The sequence below is a fragment of the Bison bison genome, unplaced genomic scaffold (genome assembly GCF_000754665.1).
Source record: "Bison bison bison isolate TAMUID 2011002044 unplaced genomic scaffold, Bison_UMD1.0 scf7180017864174, whole genome shotgun sequence".
NCBI classification, from domain to species: Eukaryota; Metazoa; Chordata; class Mammalia; order Artiodactyla; family Bovidae; genus Bison; species Bison bison.
Genome location: NW_011494746.1, coordinates 1,343,545 through 1,370,253, shown reverse-complemented (window position 1 = coordinate 1,370,253; position 26,709 = coordinate 1,343,545). Strand labels below are relative to the sequence as shown.

Genomic DNA, 26,709 nt, shown 5'->3' with positions numbered 1-26,709 from the left:
TAAATATTCATCAAAATTTTATGTTCATGAATCTTGAATTTGAAAACATCCCTTTATCAAGAAGCAGTCCTTTATCAAGAGATACCACAATTGGCAGGAAAAGCAACAGTGGGGGGAACCAGGAAAAAAAGAAAGGAAGGAAGGCCTCCAAAATATGCCACTTTGAATTAATTAAACTGAGTAAATTGAATATGCAATGTGTTCTGTGCTCTGCCTTTTCAGATCCCAATTTTGTTCGTACTTTTCTTACTACATATCGTTCATTTTGTAAACCACAGGAATTACTAAGCTTACTGATTGAACGGTAAGAAAAATACTTATTTCACTTATTTTTATATTTTTTAAAAAGTTAACTTTTTTACCTTGCAAAGTGCTAGGTACCCAGTATGTACTCAGGTAGTTTTTGAACATAATTTATTCAACATTAAATTCACAGTATTATTATTCTCTTCAAGTAGCATACTTACTGAAATCCCTGTTTATAACAGATCTTTTCAGATCCTAGCAAAATTTATAGTGGTAATCAGAAAGACTCATTTTTATAGGATAAAAAATATGAATTTTAATGAAATTTTTTCTATGCAATAAAACAATACTTTCTTGAAAGAAGCTTTTCACTTTTAAAACAAACTTTTTATTGTGAAAAATTTCAAAACATATGCAAGAGAAAATATATTCTGTTAATAAACCCCATTTATCAATCATCCAACTTCAATAATTATCTCCTTGTATTTCATCTGTTTCCCTGTTGATTTGAATACCCTAGTCCCAGGATTATTTTGAAGTAAATCCGTGGCAACATGTTTGTCAGTATTATTTCCATTAGTATTTCTAAAAGATAAGTATTCTTATTAAAAGCATAATCACAATATCATTATTAGACCTAAAAAATTAAGATTTCCTTTATTGAGTAATTTTTAAAAATTAAGTTTTGAATTGGCTTTTTCTTTCTTACTGAGTATGTTAGTGGTATTTTAAAATGCTTTATAGGTTAAACTGTAGTATTTGAGCTTCAACATAATTTTGTTTTATATTTTAAAACTTAACCAGATTTTTATCTGGACCTCTATCATTATGTTATCCCATGAAGCTAACTATACCAGACTCAGTCAGTATAATGTGCTATGAAGATTTACTTGGTTGCCTTTTCACGTTCAAAATAAGGAATGCACATATGGTATATATATATTTATTTATTTATAGTATTTATGTGAAAGTGTTAGTCACTCAGTTGTGTTTGATTCTTTGTGACTCCACGGACTGTAGCCCACCAGGCTCCTCTGTCCATGGAATTCTCCAGGCAAGAATATTGGGGTTCCTATTACCTTCTCCAGAGGATCTTCCTGACCCAGGGATCAAACCCCGGCCTCCTGCATTGCAGGCTGATTCACCACTGTCTGAGCCACCAGGGAAGCCCCATTATTATATTATAGCTACATTTCCTATGGTTGGGGAAGGTGTTTTTTTTTTAAACTTTGATTTTTTTTTCCACTTAGTTATGTTTTTTAAATACTATTTAAAATTCAGTGTGGGACTTCCTTTGGATTAATATTCATTTATTTAAGGAAACATATTTACTTTCATTTTAATAAAATAAATATTAAAGATAGGATTAGATAAGGTATCTCTGTTATGTTTTTAAAGAGGTCATACTCTATTGATTGTCTTCTTGGATCTTTTCCATTGACCTTTTCTACGTTGGTCAGTGCTAGTTATTAAACTTTTGATAAAAGTAAGAATATAAGTATTCGGTACTATATAGCTAAAGGGCAGTGTTTTGTAGTATGTAGTACTTTAAGAGAAGTTTATCAGTTTCAGTTTTCACATAAATGGTAGGAAAGAAGTTTGCTTATTAGTTAAAGTGTCTTTCCTGCTATATTTGAAATCCTCATTTCTGAACAACAAAAAATTTCTCTCATTTTGCTTTTCTTCTTAGATTTGAAATTCCAGAGCCAGAACCTACTGAAGCAGATAAATTGGCGTTAGAAAAAGGCGAGCAGCCCATCAGTACAGACCTTAAAAGGTTTCGCAAGGAATACGTCCAACCAGTACAACTTAGGTTTGGCCTGAATATTGTATTTTTTATGTGTCATTCAATTTTCAGTATATAGTTAGCACAAAAATTTTTACCTCTTAATTCAGATGTAGGTTATTTTATTAATTGCATAGCAGTTAAACTTTCAAGTTCTATGTGACTGCTACTGCTACTGCTAAGTCGCTTCAGTCGTGTCCGACTCTGTGCGACCCCATAGACAGCAGCCTACCAGGCTCCCCCATCCCTGGGATTCTCTAGGCAAGAACACTGGAGTGGGTTGCCATTTCCTTCTCCAATGCATGAAAGTGAAAAGTCAAAGTGAAGTCGCTCAGTTGTGTCCAACTCTTAGTGACCCCATGGACTGCAACTTACCAGGCTCCTCGGTCCATGGGATTTTCCAGGCAAGAGTACTGGAGTGGGGTGCCATGAAGCTACTCTTAATTCCCTGAAGAAATTTAATTATTAAAATATACTGTGTTATATGCATCAGATATCTCTCACAGGCAATATGTTATGGCTTATAGGCTAGGGTACCTAATAAGTAAAAATATTTTGATTTTATATGAATTTTGCCTACTGTCAGTCCTCTCTACCCTTTTGATTTCATTTTTGTCTCAGTGTGATCATTTAGTAATCCTAGACTTTTTTCTGTTTATAATATTTATGAAAGTTCTAGTTCTTTCCCTACTCTCTTCCCACAAGATACATTGATATATGTTACTTACCTGCTGCTGCTGCTAAGTCGCTCCAGTCGTGTCCGACTCTGTGCAACCCCATAGACAGCAGCCCAGCAGGCTCCCCCGTCCCTGGGATTCTCCAGGCAAGAACACTGGAGTGAGTTGCCATTTCCTTCTCCAATGCATGAAAGTGAAAAGTGAAAGTGAAGTCACTCAGTCATGTCCGACTCTTCGAGACCCCATGGACTGCAGCCTACCAGGCTCCTCCGTCCATGGGATTCTCCAGGCAAGAGTACTGGAGTGGGTTGCCATTGTCTTCTCTCTGTTACTTACCTAAACAATGTCATTTCAGTATTTGTTTTTTCATGACTTAAAAAAAAATTTATTGAAGTACAGTTGATTTATAATCTTGTGTTAGTTTCAGGTGTACAGCAAAGTGATTCAGTTTTATATATACTTTTTATCTTTTTTAGATTGTTTTCTATTATAGGTTATTACAAGATAATGAGCATAGTTCCCACTGCTATACATTTGGTCCTTGTTGGTTATCTATGTAGTAATTTCTAAAAATATATTTAGTAATAGCATCTGCCAGTTGTTAACGTTACTCTGTGTGCCTAAGTGCTTGATCTTTTTTATTTTGTCCTTCACTTCGTTTAAAAGAAAATTGACAGTTAACAGAATAAAGTAATTTGAGATAGGTCGTATAAAAGGAGTGACAGGACAGGGTTCAGACTTACATCTGACTGCCTGAGCCAGTGCTTGCTTGTTCGTTTCAATGTTCAGTGAGCATTGAAAATTGAAAGCTCCTTTGATTAGGCCTATTTATAGTGCAAGTGAAAATCATGCGAATCATAACCTTTTCCATGGGAAAACTGAGATATCTTATTAGTTATATATGATTAAATATTTCTCCTGTAAATGTTAGGGTTCCTTGATTAATGTTAACCATAAACTGAAAATTTAAAACTAAGTATATTAAATGTTTATTTTCAAGGATAATTACCACAAATAAATGCAGTTTTGGCGGAATGATGATGCTTCCAACTATATATCTTTTAGCCAAAACTTTTAGTATGTCATTCTTTGTGTAAGAAGATAATGCCTTAAGCCACTGAGCTAACCAGGCCCTTAAGGTTGTTTTATTCCAGATACCATTAGAAATTTAGAGTATTTTCTTAGTCTGGGGAAAAAACTATTGCCTGACAATTACTGGGTGGTTGTGGAGGGTATAGGTGGGAAGATAACCTAGAAATAGTCATTCATTGAAATAATGAAGGAAAAATGCTAACGAAATTAATATATACTAACTGTATCTTTGTGATGGAGAATGGAATGTTATATTTGTGTCAACTGTTTACATCTTTATTTGCAAGGTATAAGTAATTATTTATGAGGTACTATAAAACAAAATGGGCTTCCCAGGTGGTGCCTGGTGGTAAAGAACCCGCCTGCCAGTACAGGTAGATGTAAGAGACTTGGGTTCGATCCCTGGGTTGGAAAGATCTCCTGTAGGAGAGCGTGGCAGTGCACTCCAGTACTCTTGTCTAGAGAATCCCATGGACAGAGGAGCCTCGCAGGGTGGAGTCCATAGGGCTGCACTGAGTTGGACACAACTGAAGCGACTAAGCAGCAGCAGCGTAAAACAAAATAGCTCGGTCAGAAATACTTTTGTCTTTTGAAAAAAAAGAATGTGAGCCTACCTGCAAATACAGGTAATTTGATGATAGCACTTGCATTTAGAACCAAATACACTAAATCTTAGTTGGTTTTCAAATTTTAGGTCTTTCAAAGAAATCCTTTTACAATTGAAGAACTTAAAAGTAGCTTTTGTAATTATAGAGAATAAATTTTCTACATATGAAAAAAGAAAAGGTACTTTTCCATGCTTATAAAATTAGAAACTCTTGGGTTTTATATTGGCCCTAGTGTATAAAAGTATCACCATGGCATTAGAGAAGTGAAAGAAGTATAATTGAACGCTTGGGTTTTACTAAAATATGTTTCTTTTCATTTTGTCAGGGTCTTAAATGTGTTTCGGCACTGGGTTGAACACCATTTTTATGACTTTGAAAGAGACTTGGAGCTGCTTGAAAGACTAGAATCCTTCATTTCAAGTGTAAGAGGTATATTATTTAAAGATTTGATTGACTCTTCTGTTGCACATGAGGTTTTGTTGTTTTTTTTTAATTTATGTGATTTTCAATTTAAGAAGCTAAACTATTTTTCATTTTAAAAAAGAAGTAAGATTTGGAATAATTTTTATAGACTTTAAGGCTCTCACATATGTTTAGAACCACCTGAAGTGTTAAAGGTTTTTAGGAAAATATTTTTTTTAAAGTCAGAAGTCCTCTTTAGTAAATTTAAAACTTTATCTCGTCTCATGGCTGCCACTCCTTTAACTAATTAAATATTTGTGTAATTTTACCTGTTTATTTTCCTTTATCTTATTCTTCAGTTTTGAATGGTTAACAGCTTCTTGGTATTGGTGGTTTAGTCGCTAAGTTGTGTCCAACTCTTGCGACCCCCCGGACTGTAGCCTGCCAGATTCCTCTATGCATGAGATTCTCCAGACAAGAACACTGGAGTTGGTTGCCATTTCCTTCTCCAGGGGATCTTCCCGACCCAGGAATCGAACCCAGGTCTTATACATTGCAGGCATATATTCTTTACCGACTGAGCTATGAGGGAAGCCCTAACAGCTTCTTAAATAATATCTATTTCCCCTGGAAAAGTTTTTGGTATATCTTTGGCACCTGAAAGATAGGGGTTTCCTACCTGAAGTTGCAGAGCACAGTCCATAAAATGAAACTCTAGGCAGTGAGCATCAAACAAATGTATGTATCAAAATATGCAACATATCAGATATATGCTATTGAATCCAGAAAATTCATGTTTTCCCTGATAGTATAAGGCATTAATTAAAAATATTGGCATATTGTAAATTAAATATAGCTTCTTTCATCTCCTACTTGTTCTTTAAGGTGAATTTTACTTAAAATAGAGAATGTGATTTGTTTCCATTTTGAGATGTTTAAAACACATTTTTATCATCTGTGCTTTATAGTACTAAGCTGATTTTTAATTTAATGTTCTTAATGAAGATAGTAGATTTTATTTGCTATAAGAAGCTTCTAAAATACACATATTAGAATAAAACAATTAAATGGTTTTGTTTAAAGGCCTTTCCAATACAAGTTAATCCTCAAGATAACTCAGTAGTTGATGAGGGAAAGTTTTTTTTGGGGGGAAGATATTTTTTTTATATTTATTTGTTTTTAATTGATCAATGACTGCTTTATAGTATTGGCTTGATCTCTGTCATACATCAACATTAATTAACCATAGGTGTACGTATGTCCCCTCCCTCTTTAACCTTCCCATCTCCCTCCCCATCTCACCCCTCTAGGTTACTGCAGAGCCCCAGTTTGAGTTCCCTGAGTCATACAGCAAATTTCCATTGGCTACCTATTTTACATATGTTAGCATATATGCTTCTGTGCTCCCCTCTCCATTCGTCTCACCCTCTCCTTCCACTCCCCTGCTGCCCTTGTCCATAAGTCTTAACTCTGTCTGTGTCTCCATTGCTGCCCTGCAAATATGTTCATCATTACTCTCTCTATAGATTCCATATATGTGCATTAATACACAATATTTATTTTTCTCTTTCTGACTTACTTCACTCTATATAATAGGCTCTGGGTTCCTCCACCTCGTTAGAACTGACTCAAATGTGTTCCTTTTTATGGCTGAGTAGTATTCCACTGTATATATGTACCGCAGCTTCTTTATCCAGTCACCTGTTGACGGACATCTAGGTTGCTTTCATGTCTAGCTGTTGTAGAGTGCTGCAGTGAACATTGGGGTGCATGTGTCTTTTTCAATTTTGGTTTCCTCGGGGTATATGCCTAGAAGTGGTAATTGCTGGGTCATAAAAGGGAAAGGTTTTGTAGAAGCATTGCAACCAATAAGTGAAGAAGGAATGACAGAATTAGAATGTTACCATTTCTTAAACTCACAGTAACATCATAAAAAGACATTTTATGCCTCTTGTCAGAAATATTCTTGCAAGTATTCATGTTTAAGTTTGTCCTGGACCAGATCAATCTGTATATGTTGACTTACAGAAAATACAGAGACAGAGAAATAGGGCTGATGACGCCACAAAGATTGAATTGGCAAAATTTAGACTTGGGAAACACCACAAGTGATTGAATTTCAACAAATAAATTGTCTGAAGAAATGAGAGAAAAGAGAGGAACCTGTTGATGAATGGAGTCTTGAGACATACTGACTCAGTGCAGTGTGTACATCTTGTTGGATCCTACTTCCTACAAACCAACTGTGGGAAGACGGTTCCCTGAGACAATCAGAGAAATGTGAATACTAACTAAATATTTGATGATATTAAGAAGATACTGTCATTTTTATATGTGTAATGGTATTGTATTTTTTTAAGTCTTAACTTTCAGATACATACTTAAATATGAATGAAATTATATTATACCTTCGATTTGCTTTGAAATAATATAAGTAGAGGGAAGACATGAGTGATATTAGGTAAAACAGTGGCCGTGAGTTGATAATTGTTGAAAGTAGATGAAAGTTACAAATTATATGAATATTTGCAGTTAATGTTTGTCAAGTAAAGGGCTTTTTTTGTTTGTGTTCTTTTTCTAGGGAAAGCTATGAAGAAATGGGTGGAGTCAATTGCTAAGATCATCAAGAGGAAAAAACAAGCTCAGGCAAATGGTATAAGCCATAATATTACCTTTGAAAGTCCACCTCCACCAGTTGAATGGCATATCAGCAGACCAGGACAGTTTGAAACATTTGATCTCATGACACTTCATCCAATAGAAATTGCACGTCAGCTGACCCTTTTGGAATCTGATCTCTACAGGTAGACAGTTAACATTAATTTGCTGCTGTGTTTTCAAGAACGTTGAACATTTCTATCTATTTTCAGAACTTTCTGAAAATTATTCATGTGTACTTAAAAAGCCTCGTCTATTCTTACGGGCTAGGAAGAAAGTTCATAGCAATTTTTTAATTACAATCTGTTCTGCAAGTGAAAGTCTTATAAATTATTGCTCTTTAGGCCTAGATTAGGTACTAGCAATCCTTCACAAGAGAAGTGGCAAAGAGAAGACTAATGCAATAGAATAAGCAGGCACTTTAGACCGTCACCCAGTTCCTATTCCTGATGCTTTCTCATATTGCTTTAGTTTAACTTGCTTCAGTTAAAAAAGACTGTCAGTATAGATGCTAGGCTCTGGGCAGCTCAGTCCATGGACTATTGAGTGAAATAAACTTTCTTCTTTTTTTTTTTTTTCAAATACTCTGTAATAAAAAGTTAGACTTGGGACTTGACTGGGTTAGCTTTGCAAGGCAAATGAATAAAAATTCTTAGTGGAGTAAAGATTTCTTCACTTCTTTTAAGGAGTCTCAAATACTGTAGCTATTTGAAATTAGTATTGACTTTAAGGATTTTTGAAGTAGATGATGAACCATACTTTAAACTTGTAAATAATTTTCTTTTGTTTATAAGAATCGCTAGAAATATGCTTGACTATTTTTGTCTGTATCCCATCGTTTGTCTTTATATATAAAGCAGTTCCTGCCATCATCCTGTATCTACACACATCACGCATTTACAGCCTAACTTTAGTATCATGGCTGTGGCATTTCCAGGGTCACTCTCTACTCCAAATCAGACACTTCGCTTTGTCATATTATTTACTTCAAATTTTATTCCAGAATTACTAACTCATGTATCTCAGTCTCTCTTTTCAACTTGCTTTATCAACTTCTTTGTCTGTCAGGTTTTTTTTTAACCCCTATGTTTTCCCAGCGCGTTAGCTTCTTTCTGTCTTCTCCTCCCTCATAATATAAGCTTTCTTCTTTCATTTACAACCCAGGTTCCTGTAAAGAGTAGAGGCCTTGCAAAAAAGAGAGTATAGGCCTTGTAGGTAATCACCACTCACTAACCTGTACCACTATGGTTGTATCAGAAACTTTTCTGCGTTCAGGAGCTGCTTTTGAAATACAAACATCCTTAAGAAATTATCCTGATTAGCAGCCGTTGTTTTTTTAAACTGAGATTACACAGGGAAAAGCAAGAATATATAAAGTTTAACGTTAGTGGAGAGTGTAGAAAGACACCAGATATAAAACTTGACCTTTAGAACTGGGTTTCTGATTTGCCCTGGTTGTGTTGTTCAGACTTTAGCACACACATCAGAGGTTGTTACCATCTGATTCAGAGTGTCATGTTATATTTTAAATAATTTGGAGTTCGAGTGGTTTTTGTTTGTATTATAGGATTTTTTTAAGGAAAAAGTTTTTTAAATTGCAATTGTAGTTGATACACAATATTATATTAGTTTCACGTGTACATTATAGTGACTCAATATTTTTGTGGCTATTTTATTTAAAATTATTATAAAATATTGGCTGTATTCCCTGTACTATACGATATATCCTTATAGCTTATTTGTTTTCTTCATAGTACTTTGTTAGGTCTTAATTACCTACCCCAGTTGCTCCTGCCCCTTCTTCTTCCTTACCTATAACCACTAGTTTGTTCTCTGTATCTATGAGTCTGTTACATTCATTTGTTGGTTATATTTTTTAGTCCATATATATGTGATAACGTGTTTTTCTTACTTTGCTTGACTTATTTCATGTCACATAATACCCTCTAGGTTCATGGGCACTTAAGTTGTTTCTTTACTGTGGGATTTGTGATAGGTGGGAATGAAGAGACTTATTACTTAGATAACAAAGCAAATAGTATGAAGTTAGATTTTTCCTTACAGTGTTACATGAATGGACATCAGGAATAAAAAAGCACTGAGCTCTACGTGGACCTACTTTCAAAACATAGAAATACCTTTGTTAAGTGATATGTGTATTATGGAAGAAGGATACCATACGTAAAACATTGACACTCTGTAAACTAAAATTCTGGTGAAATAATAGAACCAATTAAGAAAATTTATTTCCAAGACTGTTCAGAGTACCCTTTTGTATTCAAATCTACTGAACTTTTTTATTATAATAGCCAGGTCTATAGGACAGTGATGGCAATGCCATTGGTCAATATTTTAAAAATCATATAATCCTGAATCACTATATACAGTGATTTTATCTGCTTTTCCAACTGTTTTTTATTAAAAAATATAGACGATAATACAGTAAGGGCTCAACAACAACAAAAGCATTACAAATAAAAGTGAAACCCTTTGTGTGATTCTCTCCAATCCCATTCCTCTTCTTTCTCCCAAAGGATAATTGCTATTCTATATTTGGCATTTACTACTCCTATGTGTGTCTTTATAATTTATATACATACAACCATTCATAAACAACACGTAGCATTATTTTACACATTTTAAGTCTGTTTCTACCTGTGTATCATTCTGTAACTTGTTTTTTTACTTAAATCATTTCTGGCATTTGTTCAAGTTGCTGAGTATCACTCCAGTCTGCTTATTTTAATTGCTGTATTGTATTCCATTGTATGAATACTCCACAGTTTATCCATCCTCTTGATGATGAGCATTTAGGTTGTTTGGGATTTTTCACTCTTGCAAATTTTGCTTGACTGAACGTTCTTAGAAATGCTAGATGATCTAGTATGTATATCTTCAGTGTTATGAGATATTGTGAAATTTTTTGAAAAGTGGTTATATCTGTTTTTACTTGCACATCAGTGATGGGGAGTTCTCTTTTTTCCACATTTTTATCCATTTGGTGTTAAACTTCTTTTAGTGTGATAGCAATAAAGTGGGATTTCATTGTGGTTTAATGTTCTTTTTTCTGAGTAAGAGTTAAAATATTCTTTCATGTCTGTAGCTATTCAGTTCTGTTTCTCTGTAAATTATCTCCTTGTATGTTTGTTCACTTATCTTTTAAACTAGTTATCTTTTTCTTTTTAAGCTTTTGGAGGCCTTTAAATAATTTTGATACTGATCCCTTGTAGATTAAGTGCATGGATTTTTGGTTCCACAGGAAAGTTCAACCTTCTGAACTTGTAGGGAGTGTATGGACCAAAGAAGATAAAGAAATAAATTCTCCAAATTTATTAAAAATGATTCGCCACACCACAAATCTCACCCTCTGGTTTGAAAAGTAAGTTTTTACTTACTTTGTATTATTACTTCTTAATATATTTCTATAACATTAAGTCACATATAAGCAAACATTCTGGCTGAAAATGTATATTTTTTCTGTATGAAACAAGGCACTTCTTGCTTTCTAAGCCATGATTTTTTTTTTTTTTTGGTTAGATGCATTGTGGAGGCAGAAAATTTTGAGGAACGAGTGGCAATACTGAGTAGAATTATAGAAATTCTGCAAGTTTTTCAAGATTTGAATAATTTCAATGGTGTATTGGAGATCGTCAGTGCAGTAAATTCAGTATCAGTCTATAGACTAGATCATACCTTTGAGGTAAGTTTTAGGCTTAAATAGTTTATCTTTTGAGAGGAGATAAAATTAATGTGAAGGAGATTCCTTCTACCACCAATCTTTTTTGAGTAAATTGTTTATAAATAATCTGTCTTACTCCTGAAGCACAGTATCACAATATTAGAAAATACATCGATATATGCTAGTAAACCTAGAATTCATCAAAGAATATGTGTTTTGTGACTATTTAATATGCTTACCTAAATGCTTCCCTAGTGATTCCGATGGTAAGTATTCTGCCTGCAATGCTGGAGACCCAGGTTCAGTCCCTGGGTTTAGAAGATCTCCTGGAGAAGGGAATGGCTACCCATTCCAGTATTCTTACCTGGACAGTTCCACAGACACAGGAGCCTCGTGGGCTACAGCGTGCGGGGTCACAACCAGTTGGACTCAACTGAGCGACTAACACTTTCACTTTCAGATGTATAAAGTTCCAAATGTATTTTTTCAGTAGTAGATTGACTGACAGTTTCAAATAAATGACTAAACATATTTTAAATATAAATATACAAATTAATTACCTGTAGTATATAGTTAAGTAACATGGAGAGAATGCTTTCTAAAATTTAAATGTTTTTTTAAATTATAAAAAATAATTGTGTAAACATGGTGTATGTTTTCATGTTTATCATTAAAAATTTGGAAGATATAGAAAGTATAGAAATTTAGAGACTCAGCCATGTAAATATATTTGCCTTTGAGAATGTGAACTTTTATAGTGTTACTGGAAAGCAATCTGGCTACAGATGTTAACAGATGTTACACATACTTTTGGACATAGAATAAAAGGCTCAGGACTATAAAATTAAGGTACAAAGATCTAGTTTCTGCAGCATTAATTGTACTAATAGTAGCAGAAAGCTAGATCCAACCTGTATGTCCATCAACAGAATGATTATGTTATCCTATCCCTATCATGTGGAGTATTGGTTGGAGGGGAAAAAAGTGACTAGAATCTTTGTGTGTGTCTTGAAAGAATAGTGTGACATTCAGGGGAAAAGCCATTTCAAAAATCTTTAGAAAAATTAATATAGTATGACTTCATTTTGATAGAACAGAACAGAATAAACTCTAAACATGTAAGTGGAGTTGCACAGCATTGAGAAGAGTGGAAGGATATGTACTCTTCACTTAACATTCGTTCTTACAGTGGGTTGTGATTAGTGGGGAGTATAGGGTTAAACTGCTTTCATGTATGTGTTTTTCTATGTGAGTGTTTGCATGTTATTGATTTGTATGGACATATTATATATTAAAGATGTTAATAGTCAAATATTGCCAAATATTAATCTAAGAGACTAATAACTTCAGTTCTCATTTTGTAAACTCTAAAGAAATATATTCATTTTGAGACGTTAAGCTTTAGTTTCTTAAAATATTAAATGTTCAACAATATTTCTTAAAATAGGTATATGGTATAAGGAATAAAAATTTTAAAAAAGCCTGTTTACCTGGCATCCAGTTTAAAAACCTTTCCCAATTCTATCTCCTTTGTCCCTTCAGAGCCAACTACTGTGCTAAATCTTGTGCTTATCATTCTTTTGCTTTTTTCTATAGTTTTACTATTTGTAGCACTAAACAATGTTATTTTTCTTGTTTCTTAATTATATGTGAATATAATTCTTCCCAGACTTTTTTCACTCAGTATTATTTTCCTAAACTTCATCCATATTGTTTCTTATAATTGTAGGCCATTCTTTTTTATAGTTGTATCATATTATAGAAATAGATTCAAGGGATTAGCTCTGATAGAGTGCCTGAAGAACTATACAAACTATAATGTTTGTAACATTATACAGGAGGTGACGATCAGAACCATCCTCAAGATAAAGAAATGCAGAAAGGCAAAATGGTTATCTGAGGAGGGCTTACAAATAGCTGAGAAAAGAAGAGAATAGAAAGACAAAGGAGAAAAGGAAAGATATATCCATCTGAATGCAGAGCTCCAAAGAATAGCAAGGAGAGATAAGAACCCTTCCTAAGTGATCAATGCAAAAAAATAGAGGAAAACAATAGAATGGGAAAAACTAGAGATCTCATCAAGAAAATTATAGAAATAACTTTACTAAAATTTATTTATTTGCTTATTTATTTATTAGTTAATGGTCATTCATATTGTTTCTAGTTTGATGCTATTATCGATAATATTGTCATGAACATTTTCTGCCTGTGTCCTGGAGCATACATATACAAATTTCTCTTACATACCTAGAAGTAGAATTATTGGATGATAGAATAGATAATGCCCAGTTGTTTTCTCAAATTACTGTGCCAGTTTATACTCGCACTGGAAACATAACGAACTCTGGTTGTTCTGCATTCTCACTGACACTTGATATTGTCAGTTCTTTTAATTTTTCTAGTCTTGTGGTTTGGGTTTATAATTTCTTGATTTCTATTGAGTTTGAACCTCTTTTAAGATGTTTATTGGCTCTTTGTATTGTGGAAATTTTTTTACTTTTCTTTGAGTTTTTCTCATGAATTTGTATGAGTTCTCTCATATACTATATTTTAATCCTTTGTCAATCATGTTTGTTATAAATACCTTTTTTCCAGATCAAAGCTTCTGTTTTCACCATTTTTATTATGTCTTTTGATGAACAAAAATTCTTAATGTCACATTTATTTTTTCCTTTGTAATTTGTGGTTGTTGGTGTCTTGTATAATAGATCCTCCTCTGTTATCTTAATGTTTTCTTTCTCATTAAGTCCTTAATCTAGCTGGAAACAAATTTTGAGTATGGAGTCTAAATTCATTTTATGTTCCATTTGGCTAGCCAGATGATCCCACACGTTTATTAAAAGTACATTCTTTCCTCATTGATCTCTAGGTGCCAGCTATGTCATAAATTGAGCATCCATATATGTGTGGGCCTGTTTCTGGTTCCTCTGTCCTGTTCCTTTAATGTATTCCATTATTCCTGTGCTAGTGCCGCATGTTTAAATTGCCATAGTTTTATACTAATTCTTGATACACTATAGTAGGCCAAGTCCCCACCAAGCTTCCTTTTCAAGAGTGATTTACTCTTTTTTTTTTTTTAGTTCCCCAAGCAGGGATTGAACTTGGACTCCAGCAGTGAAAGCACTGAGTGCTAACCACTGGACTGTCAGGGAATTCCCAAGAGTGACTTATTCTTGACCCTTTGCTATTATGTAATTGTAGAATCATCTGAAAGGTTGGGATTTTGATAAGAATTGTACAGGTCCTATAAATCAATTATGAAGAACTGACATTTTTACAATAATGAATCCTCCCAACTATGAACATAGTATATCTCTCCATTTATTTATTTAATAAAGTTTTATGGTTTTCTTGATGAAGACCTCACAACTGTTTTGTTAGATTTATATTAGAATATTTTAAAATTTGTTTTCTTTATTGATTATATCTAGAAATGCAGTTGATTTTTGCCTATTAGTTTTATATCCAGCAATATTGCTAAATTCTTTCATTAACATTCTATATGTAGATTTATTACATTTCTTTACATAATCATTTCCTCTGTGAATACTGGCAATTTTTCTTCTCAGTCGCTAGTCTTTTATTTATTTGTTTATTTTTCTTGTCCATTCTAGTTAGAACTTCTGTAGAGCACTGAATAAAAGTTACAGTGCAGTCACCTTTGCTTTTTCCTTAAGTTAAAGGAAATGAGTTGAGTGGTTTTTTATCAAGTACGTTTGCTGTCAATTTGTGTGTGTGTGTGTGTGTGTGTGTATGTATCAGGTTAAAAATAAAATAACTGACTTTTAATTACAAAATGTAATAATGAAATATAAAATAAATGACTGCTTACTTGGTTTAATAAATTTTTGTTCAATTCTTGTCTCCCTCCCCTGGCCTTCTCTTTACCAAAATCTTATTACCCTTAGCCCCAAAAGACCTTCCAGTAGAAAAATACTTGAATGCCATGGGATTATATTTTTCTCCTATAGCTATAACTTGAAACTCCAGCTAATCAGGATTATAACTAATAATGTCTTAAGGAAGATTGTTTTATTGTTTAATCCTCTAACTTATATTAGAAAAAAACTAAGTTTTAAAGTTCTGTATTTATAGATAAGTCATTTCCAGCAAGTAGAGATAAGAATACTACTGATCTCTTAATTTAAAAGCTTTTTTTTCAAACACTTGTACAATATTAAAATTGAAAGCTTTGTACCTAAAAAATATGATTGAGCTGTTTAAAAAAAAAACAAATTATACTCCATTTATATATTTTAAAGGCGTTGCAGGAAAGAAAAAGGAAAATTTTGGATGACGCTGTGGAATTAAGTCAAGATCATTTTAAAAAATATCTAGTGAAACTTAAGTCAATCAATCCACCCTGTGTGCCTTTTTTTGGTAAGTTATAAAATATGGATTTATATTTTGAGGGAGATTTTGTTATATAGCAAAAAGAGACCAGCCTTTAGAAGCAGATAGTCCTGATTTTATATCTGAGCACATCTACTTTTATTAGCTGTCTATATTGATAAATGAAACCTAAACTCTATATGTAGACTCTTATGTATAAAACTTGTAATTCTGGTAATTATCTCATAGAGTTGTAAGGAGTCCTGTGGAATCTCTTCTATAAGAGCAGTAGTCTCATTCATGAGGGCTCCAGCCTCATAAGTTTAGCACCTCTCAAAGGCCTCACCACCTCATTCTGTCACATTGGGCATTAGGATTTCAACATATGAATTTTGAACATTCGACCATTCAAATTATAGCACACACCAAAAATGTCTCCAGACATTCCCAGATACCTGTCCTCTGGGGGACAAAATTGTCCCCAGTTGAGAGCCACTGATGTAAATGAATCTAATTATGTGTGAAAGAGAAACTGAAAACTTTCTTCCTGTCCAAAACTGAAGAATAAATTGTGTCTAAATTACAGGCTTTGGGAAAACAGAATTAGTTTGCAAATCTGTAGTCTTATTAACCAGAATTGGCTTAAAATTAACTTGCTGGTCAGTAATCACTTAAGATCATTGGTATTGCATATTTTATCAATAATCATTTAAGATCATTGGTGTTAAATATTTATAAGTAAATATTAAAATGGTTAGAGTAGATTTAACACATAATTTAGACTGTGAATGAATCCCCTCTTTTATTTTAGGCTATTAGACTAAGAAATGGCAAATTAAGCTCTTTATAAACCCTAATTTTCTTTCAATTTTAAATTATTTCCATCCATGTAAAAAATTCTTCATGTAGAGTTGATTATTAAATATATCAGAGATTTCACTAGTAAGACCTGCTGTATTATAAGATGTCTTTCAACTTTACTAGATCAATTGTTTTCCCAAATGGTTAAGTAACCAATTTTAAAACTTTTCTTCAAATACTTTTTTTACTAGGAATATATTTAACAAATATACTGAAGACTGAAGAAGGGAATAATGATTTTTTAAAAAAGAAAGGGAAAGATTTAATCAATTTCAGTAAGAGGAGGAAAGTAGCTGAAATTACTGGAGAAATTCAGCAGTATCAAAATCAACCTTACTGTTTACGGATAGAACCAGAAATGAGGGTAAATATTTTCTTTGCTTATCTTTAAAAGAGAACATGTTAAGTCCTCTGCCCTCTCTAAGAAATTCCATAGCCATACATTATGATCTTTATTTTGCTATGAAAATAATATGCATTAATGAATCAACAGATGGAAGTGGTGAATATTAGATATTCTCCACTAACAATCTGCCGTTATTAATATTACTAGGCACTTTGTCTTGACAGTTATTGCTTCTTTGTGCAACAGGTTTAAGTAACACTTTCAAAAAAATGAATGACAAAATGGAATGGAAGATGCTTTCCGATGTCCACACAGTAAAAAGAAAATCCACTACCAGTACTATCATTAGTTAATAGACATTTTAGATATTTTACATGTGCCAGTGTAACATTAAATAATTAATACCTTTATAAGAACACTGCATTTAAGTAGGGGAAGGGGTTGGGAGAGTGATGTGTATATATGCATAGCAAAACAATGATTTTTTAAAAAATATTTTATCACTTGATATTCTGTTTTGAGCAATAGTTCATAATATTGATTCTGTGGTACTATAAAGTGTGAATATCTTCTAAATTAGAGTAAATACTATGGTATTATATCTATAGTAAGTAGATATTATTGTGTTTATTTGAAATTCAGAACATATGATAACAATCAGAGTAAGTTTACCTTTCACATTAAAAATTGTGCTACACTTTCAGATATAGTTTGCAGGTTGAGCATATTGAGTGAAAATAGTCACCATCATTTCCATCCTCCTAAATTGTAAGATGGTAACTATTCTTTGTTCCAAGTTCAAAACAAAGAACCTTAAAGTCCTAAGAAAAATTGACCTGAAGTGTACAACATTATGAAAATATAGACAGATACTTGCTTTAAAGAAAATGGTCATTTGTTCCATCCCCTTCTCTCAGCATTTAGCCAACCCTCTGTGATTTGGTGTTCCATAGGGGTAAAGAAATGTTCTTGAGGGAATTCCCTGGAGATCCAGTGCCAAGGGCCCAGGTTCAATCCCCGTTCAGGGAACTAAGATCCCACAAGCTGCATGATGGGGCCAAAAAAAAAAAAAAAATGTTCTTGAAGCCCAGATTAGAATTCACAGTGTATTTCCTCATAGAAATAATGTTGCATTTTAGTTGGGTATAATTAAAATAGTGCTTTTAGCATTCATATCTCAATAATTCCTGATAGGTTTCTGCATCTGATCTAGACATCCTGCCATCATTTAAAGCATTCTTTTGGGGGTAAGGAGCAGAGAATGCTTTTTTTACGATTGACTCAAAATAAGCTTAAAATGTAGATAAAGTAGCCATTCACTTTCAAAGCATAGTTAGCCAAACTAGTATTTAAAAGTAGAGTAACAGATGAGAAAATCACAATTATAACTTTATAAAAGTCTTTAAATTACTTTTGGTCCATATGATTTAATTTATCTGACCTGAATATAAGAATAAATTGTTTCAATATTGTTTAAGTAGTAATGCAATTTTCTTGAAATTGTCAGAATGCCTGAAAAATGGAAGAAGTTTATACTAGAAATTCTAAAGCTCATTTTGCCTACTGGTAAAGCTAAAACTCAGAACTTATTTTTACATATGCTTCTAAGCCACTTCAAAATTAAACTAAACCCAATCATTTGCTTATAAGGAAGTCATCAGAAATGCACAGAAAAATTTATGCATGAGGAGTGGATAATAACACATAATTATAATAGCAAAAAATTAGAAACCACCTATGTAAGTTACTACCTATATGGAAATTGGTGAAATAAATTCTGGAACATTTCATCTGATGAAGTACAATATAGTTAAAATTTGTATTATTTAAAGTAAACCATACAGAAAAAAATTAATATTTTCAAAAGGCTAAAAATACCTATGTTGTGACCCCAATTTCGCAGGAAAAAAATTGTAATAATGTATATGTGCATATGTTCACATACATAGTTAAGACACTGGAAGACTGTCCCAATAGTAAAATGTTGACAGTGCAATCTCTCATTGTGAGATTACTGTTTTTCTTTTTGCACTTTGTTAGATCATCTAAACTTTCTACTTAAAAACCTATGTTTAAGTTTAGCAAATACTTTTTCATTAAAGACAGAAAAGTTATTTTGTTAGATGTGAGCACAGATATGTTAAAATATATTATTGTCCTTGAAATTATTTTTGAATAGACTTTAATCCAATTTATCGCTACTTTTTTTCTGATCATCAAAGTTTTATTGTGGATTATAACTGTAATTCTGTTTTAAACACTTTTGACTTATTACTGATGATCATTTTGTTGTGTAATCAGTAGGAATGTTAACTGACGGATACTGAGCTATTAAGATGATAATAAGTGAAAGTCTGTTCATCTTCTTAATAGAAGTTTAAGATTGGAGTATAAAACTTCCATAAAAACTTTATAATTTTATCCCAAAATAGATTGGAATCAGCAATCCTTGAGGACTTTTCAATTAGGATCTATTAATTTGTTGATAGTTTTTTTGATATTAAACCGATGAAGTAAACATTTTAATAAAATAAAAAATATATACTTATGGATGTTTAATTCCAGAGATTCTTTGAAAACCTTAACCCCATGGGATGTGCTTCTGAAAAAGAGTTTACAGATTATTTGTTCAACAAGTCACTAGAAATTGAACCCCGAAATTGCAAACAGCCACCTCGATTTGTAAGTGCATTATAATTTTGGAAAATTTTGTTTTTTAAAACGATATCATCTTTAATGTTCAGTAGACTATTTCCATTAAAATCATACTTTGCTTGAATACCTGTTTTGTTTTGCAGTATTGCATTATTTCTAAAATTATATATCCTGTAGGGGGAAAGTTAGCAGTTAGATAAAACCTGATGTATCCTGTCTCTTAAACCACTTACTTACCCATCCATTTCTGATCCTTCCCAGTATAAGGGGGAAAGCTATGAGAAAGTGAGAACCTAATGACAGGTAGGTAATAGGACAAGGAATGAAGAGACTTGGGAAAGAGTAAGGAGATATATTGTGGTTCTTCTGACTTGACCATGGTTTCTGCCATAAGAGCACCACTGTCCACAGTTAGCACTGGAACCCACCTCACTCGCTAAAATTTGCTACTATACAGTAGTTGCTTTTATTCCTGGGGTTTACAGTGACACAGAAGTAGTAGTACACCAATTATAAGGAGCTGAAAGTGAAACAAGATGTGGAAGGAAGGAAAAACATTTGTCATACATGAACTTGGGGCCAGATAGTTTCATGTTACCTCATCTCCACAACAATTGTATGATATTGACCTTAGTCTCATTTTACAGACATAAAGAGGCTCAAAGGAGATAAATAACCTTTTCAAGGCTGCATAGCTAGATATGGGCACACTTGAGGTTTTAACTCAAATTATCTGAATCTGAGTTTTTATTTTTCATTAAGTTACCACTGTGGGAATTTTTAAAAGTGGAGGGTAAAGGTGAGAGACAATGATAGCAATTTTTCCCAAAGACTCTAAAGTATCATTGCAGAGGTTGGTCATTTATTATTTTGTGGAGTTGGGGAGAGGATGTCTTTTTTTCTATAGCACCTAGCATAATATGTTGTATTTATTGTATCTACAGTAAATATTTATAAAATCGATATCAATAATTTGAAGAAATTTAGATTCAAGTGTCTTGGAAGCAAATAGTTGTTTTCACATGAATTTTTATTTTATTTCTGAATTATGAAAAGAGGTTTACTTATACAGTATTCAAGTCCACCTTAAAATTAAGCCAATCAAATCTCAAAGTGTTCTGCTGGAAGAACAGTTACAGACTGTCCTTGCAGGTTGGGATTTATTGTACTCTTTCAACTGTATACTAATATGCTAAGCCATAATACTTTACATAATGTACTTTATTTATTAAAGTACACGCAAGTTAGTAATGGTAATTACATTTGCTTTTCCTAGCCTAGGAAATCAGCTTTCTCCTTAAAATCTCCTGGAATAAGGCCTAATACAGGCCGACATGGCTCTACCTCAGGTACTTTGCGAGGTCACCCAACACCATTAGAAAGAGAACCGTGTAAAATAAGCTTTAGTCGGATTGCTGAAACGGAGCTTGAATCAACAGTGTCAGCACCAACCTCTCCAAATACACCATCTACCCCACCAGTGTCTGCTTCTTCAGACCTTAGTGTGTTTTTAGATGTGGATCTCAACAGTTCCTGTGGTATGTATTTGATGTAAATTGTTTGGCAAAAAAGGGAATCTTTTGTTTTAGTTAATTCTCATCATTTTAGTTAGGAAACTGTAGAATCCTTTACAGACTATATTAGTGTGAAAAATGACATCTATATGTGAAAATAAAGATTAACACAGGGGAGGAAAGCATAATTTGTGCATTGCTTTTGCATATTATTTTCTAGTTTATTCATTCAACAAAGATTTATTCAGGACCTTTTGCGCCCCAATTCTACTCTAAAGGGAGCAATAGCCAATGAAAAAGAAAACAAAACAGATAAATTCTGTGAAGGAAATTTAAAGAGACTGATAGAGAGGGAGCTATTTATGCTAAGAAAGGAAAAAAATTCCAAGTACAAAGAATACCATATTCATTCTTTAAAAACTAACATGGCAAAAGATGATAAAGTTCTGAACTCTGTACATGTTATTATGTATGTTACTTTATGCAAACATATTTTTAAAATAAAATCATACATATTACCTTCCTTTTCAAATTGATTTTTCTCCTTCTAATAGGAAGCAATAGCATCTTTGCTCCAGTCCTCTTGCCTCATTCAAGTAAGTAAGAATTTAACTTGATTCTAATGAAATGACTATAAAGATAATAATTGCATTGATGAACTTTGTATATGAATATTTTGAATTTTAGCAACATTTAAAGATTTTACAAAATAAAATTCTTACAAATGGATGGAATTATTTTTTTACAACTGGGTACTATTTAAACTTTACTACAGTTTCATCATTTTACTATATATGTTTTAGGGACTGCATGATGCTGAACAAATTACTTAGCATCTCCAACTTGTTAAGGGTCAAATGAGATAACTATATAGAGCACCTAGCGCATTGCTTGGCGCAGAAGGAAGGAACAGTGATTTCATATCGATTGTCTCTCCTCTTCCCTGCTATTTCCAATTCATTTTTCTACAGGAATAATACTAAATGTTTATCAGGTTCCTAGGCTAGCTTTGATCACTTATTTCTTCTCATGAACTTATTTAGTTAAAGTAGCATTTTAAGTAAAATGCTATTCTGCCATCCTTAATTATATCATCAGATCAGATCAGATCAGTTGCTCAGTCGTGTCCGACTCTTTGCGACCCCATGAATCGCAGCACGCCAGGCCTCCCTGTCCATCACCAACTCCCGGAGTTCACTCAGACTCATGTCCATCGAGTCAGTGATGCCGTCTAGCCATCTCATCCTCTGTATGACATAAATACTGTCACTTACCTTTCTGTGGCCATTTGTTTAAAACAGAATAACCCAAAGGGATACAGCAGCTTCAGGAATAATTCTCCCAATCTAGAGGACTTCTGCTTCTATGATAGTAAAATGTAGATCATATAGATAGTAACAAGAGAATTCCTGTCCTGTGAGAAAAGTAAGTTTATTCTTTTAAATATTTAATTCTGTAATTTCAGATTTTTATCAAGGTAATATATGTGTAGAGTTTCAAAAGGCAAATAGTGCTTAAAATACTTAGGGTGAAATTAACAACAGTATTCTCCCTCCTGACTCCCCACCCCTTGTTTTGCAGTGATTCTTCTACCTTTTTAAGTGATGTTTTTATATTTTTCTCTCTCTTGAATCATTACTTTTAGACAGTGTTTAAAAGACATGGTAGGTGAGGATTTCCCTCTTTACCTATAATAAACTTCCCGCATTTAGAGAAAATATTATTACGGCTAAGTCACAGAGTATATACTGTGATTATGCTTCCTTTCTTGTATGCTGTTTCCTGGAATTAATAATAGCTTCATTAATGTTTAGGATTTTTGTTTTTTAAACGTCTATTGCTAAGTCTTCCCACACGCTTTAACACCACAGTTTTCCTTAAAGTCAGACCATTTGGGGAAATTACCAAGGTTTTTTTGGTTTTGAGGGTTTTTGTGTATGCTTTTTAACTGGGAAACTTCCTTACTGATGATCTTTTGTCCTCCTGCTCCATTTGGGACTAGTTGCTGTCTCGGCTTCTGACTTAGCTGAAATCCTAGAACTTTCTTCTGCTGTCATACTGGAAATGACTCCTTTATTTTGATAGGGGTACATTCTGTAGTAGCTACCTGAGAAAGGATACATAGGATATACATTTTTAAGTTCTTGCATTTCTGAAAATGTATTTATTATACATTTCATTGTTAATAGTTTAGCCAGGAAAATTCCCTGGCAGTCCAGTGGTTAGGACTCTGCACTTTTGCTGCCAAGGGCTGGGTTCATTTCCTTATCAGGGAACTGATATTCCATAAGCCTGCATGCTCATCCTCAGTCACTCAGTCATGTCTGACTCTTTGTGACCCCTTTGGCTATAGCCCACCGGGCTCCTCTGTCCAGGGAATTTTGGAGGCCAGAAACCCAGAAGGAATGGGTTGCCATTTCCTTCTCCAAGCCCACATGGTGCAAACTGCCCTCCCCCAAGGTTCCCCCCCCCCAAAAAAAAATGTTTGGCTGGGTAGAGAAATTTAAGTCATTTTCAGTCAGAATCTTGAAGACAGTTTCCCACTGTTTTAGCTTTCATATGTGGTGTTTAGAAGTCTAGTATCATTCACTCATAAATTATTCATGCATATTTTTAAATGCCCGTTACATGTAGGCCCTATTGTAGGTACAAGAGAAGTGGCACTGAACAAAATAGACAAAACTCCTTCTGTCAGTGACCCTACGTTCTTAATACTTTTTTTTGAAAACTGCAGTTTACTTGCTGTAATAACAAAGAGCCCCAAAAAGGCAGTGCCTTAAATGAAATGAAAGTTTGTTTCTCAAAATAGCCAGAGTAAGTAAACAACTCTGCTCTACTAGGCTTTCAAACTAGCAGGGCAATCCAGGATTCTCAAAATGTGTCTTCCATCTCTGAGTTTTGAGCAACTGATTTGAGTTGTTACCATTTTTCTGCCAGTAGGAACTTGGAGGGCAAGGAACTTTGTTTACAAAAACATGGTCTGGGAGTTGCAAACGTCACTCCTGCTCTCATCCCATTGGCCAAAACTTAGTCACACGGGCACAGCTGTAAGAAATGCTCTCTAACTGCTGCTGCTGCTGCTGCTAAGTCGCTTCCGTCATGTCTGACTCTTTGCGACCCCGTAGACGGCAGCCCACCAGGCTCCCCCGTCCCTGGGATTCTCCAGGCAAGAACACTGGAGTGGGTTGCCATTTCCTTCTCCAGTGCATGAAAGTGAAAAGTGAAAGTGAAGTCGCTCAGTCATATCCGACCCGTAGCGACCCCATGGACTGCAGCCCACCAGGCCCCTCCATCCATGGGATTTTCCATGCAAGAGTACTGGAGTGGGTTGCCATTGCCTTCTCCGCAGAGCCTATTACTAAAAGGATGAAAGGGAAAGGTGCCCTGGGGGACAATTAGGAGTCTCTGCCACATTAAATTCAAGAAGCTTTTAGGATCTTCTGTTTATTCCTAATGATCAGTACATTCACAGTGATCTACTTTGATGTGGGTCTTTTTTTTTTTTTTTCATTTTGCTGTGTATTTAATGAGCCATTTAAATTTAGAGATTTATGTCTTTGATTTCTAGAAAATTTTCCATGTATCATTTTGTTAATACTTTCTTCCCTTCCATGTTCCCTGGCTCCCTTTTTGGAGCTTATTTTCCATATTGTACATCCTAGATTTGTCATTCAGTTTTCTTTTATCTCCTCTTGTCCATCTCTTTGTTTTTATGTTCTGTTTTCTGGGAGATTGCCTTACTTTAATCACCCAGCTTTTCTATTTTTTTCATCTATCATGGTTTTGAATTTCTCAGAATTCTTTCTAAATTCCCTCTCAGCATGCCATTTTTATATTTTTCTCTTCTGGCTTAATTTTTTAATTTTTGAAAAATTTTGTTTCTGATAAGATTCTTTTTTTTCTGAGTTTCTTTCTTCTATTTGTTGTGGTCTGTGGTCTTTCATACTGGAGGCTTTTCTTTCTTATCTTATATCCTTAGCTTTCTGTTCATATTTTAAAGTGAGACAGTATAAATTTATGGAAAGATCTGTATCCATGGGTAAAACTTGTTGACTTGTGGGTTTCACTGTAGGGTGATAGAGTGTTGAGAATTTTTTAAATTAGGAATCCCCATATTTCAGAATCTGTGAGGCCTTTTCTCTAAGAGTATTTAGTTTCTCCAAAGAAAGATCTGTGAATCTTCTCCCTGGGTGATCTTTGCATTTAGTATGAAAATCTGTTTTCAGCACAGACTAGTGTCCCCAAGTCTGATGTTTAGATTCTCCAGCGAATAAAACCCTGAGTCTCCTGCCAGTGGTGGAAATGTGGTAATTTCCTGGCTTCATTAAGTACAGAATAGGGCTTTAGGGTTCTCGTTGTCCCTTGTATAGACTCAATCAAGTCCTCTGTCCCGTGCCTTCCATTATACTAAGTGCCTTCAATTCCCGATCCCTCCTTTGGTTCTGTGGGGGCAGTTTTGCTGCTGTTTGTCAGTCTCATTCAGTGTAGACTGTTGGGTTTTGTCTTCTTCCATTTGTCTCCTTCATATACACTGTAGTCCACCTTTATGGGTTGAAGCTTCAGGATTCAGATGTTTCCTGGTTTCATTGAAGTTTGTATATGTTTCTTACTTTCCTGTATTGTCCAGCAGTGGAAATGTTTTTACTACATATATTAGTTTCTAGTGCTTCAGTAACAGAGTACCACAAACTGAGTGACTTCAAGTCCACTTCCGAGGCTGAAAGTCTGAAAAATCAAGATGGCAGGGCTATGCTCCCTCTGAAACCTGTAAGGAGGGATCTTTCCTTGGCTTTTCTGGCTTCTGCCTTTGCTGGTAATCCTTGGCATCCTTTGGTTTGTAGATAGATCACTTTAACCTCTGCCTCTGCTGTCACATGGCCAGCTTCTCCTTGTATCTCGTTTTCTCTTCAACTGTTTTTATAAAGATACCAGTCACACAGAATTAGGACTTCCCAGGTGGCAAGGTAGTAAATAATCTGCCTGCCAACGCAAGAGATGCAGAAGATGCGCGTTCGACCCCTGGGTCGGGAAGATCCCCTGGAGGAGAAAATAGCAACCCAATCCAGTATTCTTGCCTGTGAAGCCCCATGGACAGAGGAGCCTGGCGGCCCACTCTTTATGACCCGCTGTTCATGGGTCGCAAAGAGTTGGATACGACTAAGCACATAGCACACAAACAGAAATAGAGTTCACTTTCATCCTAACTTGATTTCAGAGCTGTAACGTCTATATTTCCCAATAGAGTCATATTTATTGGTACTGAGGCTAGGACTTCAACATAACTTTTATGGAGAGAAGGGACACAGTTCAGTTTATAACACTGTGTCATTTTAGAACAAGGAGTTTTAGACATTATTTTGGGTGATGGTAAAATATACTTTCCATATCATAAATAAAATCATGTTTTGAATTTTAATAGAAAACATTGAGAATAACTGCATAAAATTCTGAGTATCTTAAGGTCCTGAAAGAAATAAAAGTACAAAAAGTGCTCACGTACAATGAGAAAAACAGCAAGAAACAATGGGCATGAATAGGCAGTTTACATCAAAGAATGAGCAAGCCTATCTTAAAAGGTGCTCATATATCACTTACCCTCTTGAGTTGATATATTAGTATGATCCTTTTGGAGAGAAATTTGAAAACAACGTATCAAACCAAAAAAATGTTCACACCTTTTGGTCTTAATCATTCAATAGAAAATTGAGTACTTTGGACCAGCTACTCTGCCAACTACTAAGGATTCAGTAGCAAACAAGAAAAAGTCTCTGCCTTCATTAATACTGAATACCAAAACATTTTTGTGAAGAAGGCACATACATGAAGATCACATTGCTCACCCCACTCACTCTC

The 26,709-nt window shown here is 34.1% G+C and overlaps 1 protein-coding gene across 1 annotated transcript in view; it reads left to right on the top strand.

The window, feature by feature from the left end:
• Positions 1 to 26,709, top strand: part of SOS2 (son of sevenless homolog 2 (Drosophila)) — a gene marked incomplete at its 5' end in the record, with an annotated part of 80,698 nt that overhangs the window by 45,341 nt on the left and 8,648 nt on the right. The window contains 11 exons of the mRNA XM_010842280.1: positions 223 to 304; positions 1,937 to 2,059; positions 4,735 to 4,838; positions 7,393 to 7,615; positions 10,729 to 10,848; positions 11,007 to 11,169; positions 15,411 to 15,528; positions 16,533 to 16,705; positions 19,253 to 19,369; positions 20,619 to 20,880; positions 21,411 to 21,452. Coding sequence (XP_010840582.1) covers positions 223 to 304; positions 1,937 to 2,059; positions 4,735 to 4,838; positions 7,393 to 7,615; positions 10,729 to 10,848; positions 11,007 to 11,169; positions 15,411 to 15,528; positions 16,533 to 16,705; positions 19,253 to 19,369; positions 20,619 to 20,880; positions 21,411 to 21,452 — 1,527 coding nt within the window. The remainder of the gene's footprint in view (positions 1 to 222; positions 305 to 1,936; positions 2,060 to 4,734; positions 4,839 to 7,392; positions 7,616 to 10,728; positions 10,849 to 11,006; positions 11,170 to 15,410; positions 15,529 to 16,532; positions 16,706 to 19,252; positions 19,370 to 20,618; positions 20,881 to 21,410; positions 21,453 to 26,709) is intronic.